Source organism: Suricata suricatta, chromosome 3, assembly GCF_006229205.1.
Source record: "Suricata suricatta isolate VVHF042 chromosome 3, meerkat_22Aug2017_6uvM2_HiC, whole genome shotgun sequence".
NCBI lineage: Eukaryota > Metazoa > Chordata > Mammalia > Carnivora > Herpestidae > Suricata > Suricata suricatta.
The window spans coordinates 173557253-173563964 of record NC_043702.1 but is presented as its reverse complement, the minus strand read 5'-3'; the positions used below and the strand labels follow the sequence as shown (position 1 = coordinate 173563964).

At 63.4% G+C, this 6712-nt stretch overlaps 1 protein-coding gene across 1 annotated transcript in view; it reads right to left on the bottom strand.

The window, feature by feature from the left end:
* The window catches only part of ARHGEF11 (Rho guanine nucleotide exchange factor 11), a 69980-nt gene that overhangs the window by 38236 nt on the left and 25032 nt on the right, over window positions 1-6712 (bottom strand). Inside the window, exons 2-4 of the mRNA XM_029935941.1 lie at window positions 3826-3840; window positions 3425-3522; window positions 2508-2606 (exon numbers count right to left, since the gene is read on the bottom strand). Coding sequence (XP_029791801.1) covers window positions 2508-2606; window positions 3425-3522; window positions 3826-3840 — 212 coding nt within the window. The remainder of the gene's footprint in view (window positions 1-2507; window positions 2607-3424; window positions 3523-3825; window positions 3841-6712) is intronic.

The window sequence follows — 6712 nt, the reverse complement described above, 5'->3', positions numbered from 1 at the left end:
GGGGCGTCCGTGCCTGGTTCCCGGGCTTCAGAGGACAGACTGACTCGTTAGGGGCCGATGCAGCTGGTGACTGTGAGCCGAAGCCGCGGACCATTCCCAAGTCCTGGGCCCTAGAGGATTCCGCTAAGTGTACCGCCTGTGCCCGAGGAGCGGAACAGCAGAGCTGGGTGGCAGCACGTCTGCTGACAACACGGGGACTGCATGTCCTACGTCCACTGCTGAGACCTGCGGTGCAGGAAGGAAAGATTTCCTTCACAATATTACTGCTCCAGGGAGCCTGAGGGGCTCAGTCGGTTGAGCGTCTGACTTCGGCTCAGGTCATGATCTCACGGTCCATGGGCTGGAGCCCCATGTCAGGATCTGTGCTGACAGCTTAGTCTGGAGCCTGCATTGGATTCTGCGTCTCCCTCTCTCTCTCTGTCCCTCCCCCAAGTGTGCATGCTCTCTCTCAAAAATAAACAAACATTAAAGAATTAAAAATAAAATGGGGCGCCTGGGCGGCTCAGTCGGTTAAGTGTCCGACTTTAGCTCAGGTCACGATCTCACGGTTTGTGGGTTCGAGCCCCCATTGGGCTCAGAGCCTGAAGCCTGCTTTGGATTCTGTATCTCCCTCTCTCTCTGTGACCCTCCCCTGCTCACACCATCTCTCTCGCTCTCAAAAAAAAGAAAAAAAAAGAAAAAAGTTAATAAATAAACCATTAGAAAAAAATTAAAAAGAAAAAAAGAACTAAAAAAAAACAACAACCAAGCAAACAGAAGTATCTCGGCTCCTGGAGCCGGACCTGTCACCCAAGTGCCCTGACAGGGACTCGTGTCCCCGTCAGGACTGCTGACCCCACAACGGTTCCACAGCTCCCGCATCCAGGAATCATTTCGACTTCTGAGTCTTATGATTTGACAAATGCACTTTGTGAGGCTCTGGCTGCCACGGATAATGATTCTGCTGATGGTCTGGACAAAGCGAACCAAAAGCCTCTGGAAAGGATTCCTCAGTCTAGTTGCCACTCGGGACCCTCATGGTCCGTGGGAAGAGGTCGAAGCATCGACGCTCACAGGAGCGGGAAGGAGCGACGGCAGCCTCCACGACGGCCCCGAGGGCTCCAGACGTGCGCGAGGCAGAAGCACCAGTGCGGCCCGGAGACAGGGCGGAATGGCTGCGAGCTCAGGATAAAACCTGCTCGGGGCTTCTCAGCGAGGAGCGGAGAAAACGGTTTCCTGAGATGGAATCTAGTCCTGGCGAGGACGCCGCGGCGACTGACGTGACAACAAAGGACTGAGACCATCCCGTAAGCCAGCTGACGGAGCAGCAGCGGGTTTGAGAGGACCGAGTCCAGTTCTGAATGTTGTGCTGGGGGTAAAACACTGCCCAACAGCAGCCCGCGGGGCACGAAAACCATTCCGAAGAGGAAGAGTCACTTGACGCGGCAAACGTCATCACCTCATCTTAGGGAACGGCCACAGCCCCCCGGGCTTCGGCGACCACCACCCGGCTGGCCGGCAGCCACCAACTTCGACGCAGAGCCCCCAGCAAAGACCACGAGCCGCTGCCCAGCCGCCAGCTCCTGCGACGAGGTGCCCGAGGTGCAGGTGCAGCGCGAGCGTGACTTCCATGTGCTGGGGAAGCCGAAGGTGGCTAGGACCCGCTATCTGCGACGCCTGCTTTACTGGCGGTGGGGCCGGGGCCCGCGGGGCCTCTGCGGTAAGCTGGTCTCCCGAGCTGAGACTCTCCGTGTCACCAGCGCCACCCCCTCGGCCACACTGAGGCTCGCCCCTCTTAGGGACATGGGTTTATACGTCCCCGCCCGTACATCCTTCCTGTTTGCAGCTGCAGCCTGGGTCACCCGGCAGCACGGCTCCACTGCCCGGCGGATGACAGGCTGAGCGCTGGCGGCTCCTCCACTCGAAACTGGTGGCTCGACCGTGCTGCTCACGTGCCCTCCCGCTCTGCTCCGTTCCCACCGACCCCCCCGGCCGGCGCCTGTCCTTCCCCTCTTTCTCCTCCCAAAACCCTGCTGCCTCCGGGGAGGCTTCGACGGAGACCTGCCTGAACACCCTTCCCCATGCCACCGCCTCCCGGGCCGTCGGCACATGCCGCTTCTCTGGTCCTTTCCTAGTCAACGGCTCGGCCGGCCACCGGCCCCAACTGTAGGGTGCTGCGGGCAAGTACGAAGACGGGGGGCTCTGGCCACCCCCACGGCATCTGCTGGCCCCGCTGACCCAGCCACGAGGGCCTCCCTCGGGCAGCAAGGAGCATCTGCCTGACAGACCGGGAGCCGCTCTGCGTGCTTGCCTCCCCCACCCCCGCATGGGAAGGGCGCGTGAGGTGTGACCCCTACGGTTCTGTCTCACGGCACGGGGGAGCCCTCCCCGGCCGCCCCGGGGGACCAGCTCATAGTAATTCACTCCCACGCCTCCAGGGGGCACACGCACGTCCTCCGATCACGCGGCAGGTCACGTGCATGGCTGCTAACTGCGTGGCGTCCGGGGTACCAGGCCGCAGCACTCACCTGGCCGCACGGACTGCACCAGGACGACGCGGTCCCCGCTGACGGTGAAGCCGAAGCCATGCTGGTCCTTCTGAATGATGACACAGCGCTGGACAAGGCCTGACGAGGGGTGACAGGGAGAAGGGTCACCGGGTGCCGGCCCTGCCGGGAAAGCCCCAGCTCGTCTTCCCGCAGAGAGCCTGTCCAGACCGACCAGATGCCCCAGACATTCCCTGAGCAAAACCAGGACGACGGGACGGCTCCCTTAGGAGCCGCGGAAACTCGGAAGCCTCCGTGTGACCCGGGTGAGAAGTCACCCTTCTCCGGGCACTGAGGCGTCTGTCGGGGAAGGCTGGCCAAAGAGGGGGCAGGACGGGGGCACAGCCCTGTGACTGAAGCCCGAGGGGGGCATCTGCTGTGGAACCCCGCCCGGCGAGGGCAGCACGGGGCGGCTCACGAGGGGCACCTGGGGCGGGCCCCTCGTCAGATCCGGGGAAGGTGCGGGGGAGAGAGAGCCTGTGCCTCTCTCACGCACATCTGCCCACATCCGCCCATGGAACGCAGAGGAAGAGAAAGTGCCAAGTGTCCCCGCCCGCATGGGCGCGCACCAGACACCGTGCCCCACACCCCACACCCCACGCACTGGACCCCGCACACCACGCTCGTGTGCCCACCTGGCTCTGCTGTTAAAGCCCAACAGACTCTGGGCCCCGCTTCTGACCCCTCCGGGCCTCTGCACTTGGGCAGGGTCCCTCCTGGGCCTAAGCGCTTGGGCGAGTGTCCGGGGCCCGCTGTGGTCAGCTCCCTGCTCTGTGGGTACCTGGCTGGTGCGTGGACAGACGCGAGAACTTGTATGAGCGGGAGCTGCAGGGCCTGACAGGCACCGGGAGGGTGGCTTTGTGCCGGGAAGACCCGCGTGCGTCCGCGCCCCCGGTTACCTGCTGTGTCAGAGGCGTCAGAGGCGTCAGAGGGCCGGCGGAGGTGGGAAGAAGGCCTGCGTCCGGGCGCCGGGTCTCCCAAAGACAGGCTGCTTAACCTGCAGGGCAAGGACAGCACGTGGTGAGCGGGGAGGCACCAGCTGCAGCTGTGAGAAGGGCCCCGAGTCTTGGGTAAAGAGAGGCCAGCCCTCTCGGCCCGTAACCCGCTTAATCTGGTGGGAGATTAGCCATGTCTACACGAGTGGCAACACCACCTATTTGGAATCCTGGGCCGGCAGGGCAAGCGCGGTCTCCTTCACACCCAGCACGGCGCGAAGGGCGCCAGCCCTTCCTGGAGTCGGAGACAAGGAAAGAGCAGCAAGAACAGGCTGTGCTCGGACACACGCGCTTGCGGGTCTTACCAGGCAGCAATGGGGCTGACGGAACAGAGCGAAGCAGCAGGGAAACGAACGCAAGAGAGAGACAGGAGAGAACAAAAGGCTGGTTAGTGTCAGGCGGTGATTTGTGGGCGACAGGGAGACGGGGGGGGGGGGCGCGGAGGGGGGCAGAGGAGAGCCTCCCCACCTCGGGCTCTGTCTCGTCCCTGCCAGGAGGGGAGCTGGGACGAACCTGGGGCGGGGGGACCAGCATACGCGTCTCTAGAAGGGAAGGGGAGAGCAGCGGCCGAGCCCCTGAGAAGGCCCCCCTGGGCTCCGGGAGGAGTCCGGCCCACGCCCAGCCCCTGCCTGCAGCCGGCCGGAGGCGCCCGACTCAGCACATGTTAAGTGAGACGCTCACGCCTCAAGGTGCCGCAGGTCACCAGACAAGACTTATTGCCCGGTCTTCTCTTCAACAGGAGCAGGACAAGTTCGGTCACTGCCACGCCCTCCTGCTTGGGGAAAGTGACCTGCTGCCCCTGCGGGGGTCTCCCCGCACGTGCCCTGGCAGGTCATTAGCGGGGGCGCCAGGTGCAGAGGCGAAGCCCCGACTTGATGTAAAGGTTCATACGGTGTCTGGCTGAGTAAACCACAGTGTGTCAGCGGGGCAGTGTGACGGCAGGGCGCTAGGCTGCGTGTGACGGGAAGGCCCTCAGCTGAAAGGAATGGCCTCTGGGAGGTGCTGAGTGACGAGGGTAAGGCGCAGGTTCACGTGCACAGGGAAGAGTGGGCTGCAAAGAGCAGAGCAGGGGATGATTTCTTTGCATATGTTTACACACCTGCTCACATATGCACATAAGACACCTTTGGGGGGAACAAAAACACACAAGCCCTGGCTGCCTCTGAGGAAGGAGCCCGGGTGGCCGGGTGCAGGGCTGGGGCCGGGAACTCCCGCAGCCTTTCAGTTCTGAGTCCCGAGAAGGAGCCAGCTCTCCAAGTACCACGTACAGCCAAAGAACTTTCAAAGTTAAAAGACGGGGGTCTACCCCTGCCCCCATCCAGGCGCCCCTCTGACCTGGACATATGAGACTGCTTTTTACTCGTTGATCTTTGGATCAGAGAGAGGACACCAAGTGAGAGGAGAGCACGGGGCCCCGGAGAGAGCGACGCACGAAAGGAGGATGTGACACAGAGAACAAAACAAGACGTGAACTAGACAGGACACAGGGTGGTCGGTTAAAGAAAGGCAGTCGTGCTGGCGAGGGCGGCACTGCCCACCACTGCCCACCACTGCCCACCACGCAGCAGCTGTCAGCCGAAAGGCCGATCCACCATGTTGTGTGGCCGCAGGGACCTCCGGGAGCCTCAGTGCGGAGCGCGGGGCGGGGCAGGCTGTGCGTCCTTCCAGCTGGGCGTGGCCGAGGCATGGCGCAGGAAGTCCTCCCGGCCCCCACTGCGCCAGGGGTCCACATCAGACTGCTGGTGGAGGCGGGGAGGCTGCAGGGCCCGCAAAGGCGAGGCTCACTCCATCTAAATCTCAGCCTCTGCTCTTTGCCACAACCCTTCCCCTGCTCTGGTTTCCAGCTCCCGCGTTTGCCCGCACGGTGCCTGCTCTCCAGATGTCCCTCCTGCCGCACGGCCTGTGACCGCATCTGCAAGCCAGACTGAGTGCGCGCTGCCGGCTGTCTTCAAATCACCCGCCTCCCTCGATGCCGCCGGCCCGCCCCCCGCCGGGCGCCCAGCGCAGTTCAGCACACAGTAAGGGTTCTAGAATCCACGGACGACGACCGCTTTCCGCAGCATACGAACATCAAGCCTTCCCGCTGCCTCCCTGGCGGCACACAGCGCCGTCTGTGTGGCAGCTACATCTCGGGGAAGCCGAGGTGTCCTAGAGCCCAGACCTGCGCTAACGTCGCAGCTACAAGTATCTGTTTAAATCCACATCTGAAATAAACGAAGTTTCCCAGCCAGACCAGCCACACCTCCAGTGCGTACGGGTGGCTGGTGGTCACCACACTCGCTGGCCCCCACGGCACGAGACATCTCCGTCGTGGGACAGCTCCCTAGGACGGGACAGGGCAGCATTGCAACAGACACCGCGTGAGGTGCCGTGCGAGGCACTGGGTGCAGGCGGAGGAGGGGCCCGCGCGGACTCCAGCACAGACATGGGGGCCACGGCTCCGTCCTGGCCCCTCGGACATAGATCCTCAGAACGGACCTGAGGTTAACGGTCCTTTATCCCAGCCACTTATGTGCTGTCTGTCGTTGGATCCACACACCCCACCGCTGGGCTGCCCCTGCCTCCTCACCCCCTCCGGAGAAGGCCCGTTTTCTGTCAGGACAGCCGGGCCTCCTCCTCGCCTCGTTCGGCCTGGCCCACCCCTGCACGGAAGCCTGGAAGGGACAGGAACTCTTTGCCTGGTTTGCCTTGCACTCGAGCTGGGGCATGAGCCCAAGCGGTGAGTCCGGGCAGGGGGAGCGGGGGCACGGGGGGGGGTTAAAACCCGAGACAAGGGAAGAGTGAGAGGAGCGAAGAGTGCGGTTGGGCCGTCAGAAAGGGGGAAGGATTTTACTGGCAGGCTCCCCACTTTCTGATGACACCCCTGCCATGTCAGGCAGCAGAGACCAGATGCGAAGCGGCCCAGCCCTGGAGGGTACGGAGAGGGCCTGGGACAGTGGAGACTCTCCCCGAACGTGTGGCTCTCTAAGCAGCAGCCGCAGAGACAGGAGGCCAGGCCTGGCTTCTCCCTGAGGCCTCACCACCGAGCCCCCCGCCCGGTGCAGCCAGCGCAGTTTCCAGACCAGCTCCCTGCTTCGTGCCCCCGCCGCCCACGTGGCTTCCGGCCTTGGGTCTGGATAACTGGGAAAGCCCCGATTCACCGTGCCCCAGCGGACCGGCCTTCCCCAGCAGGGCCTCCCCGCACCCCCCCCC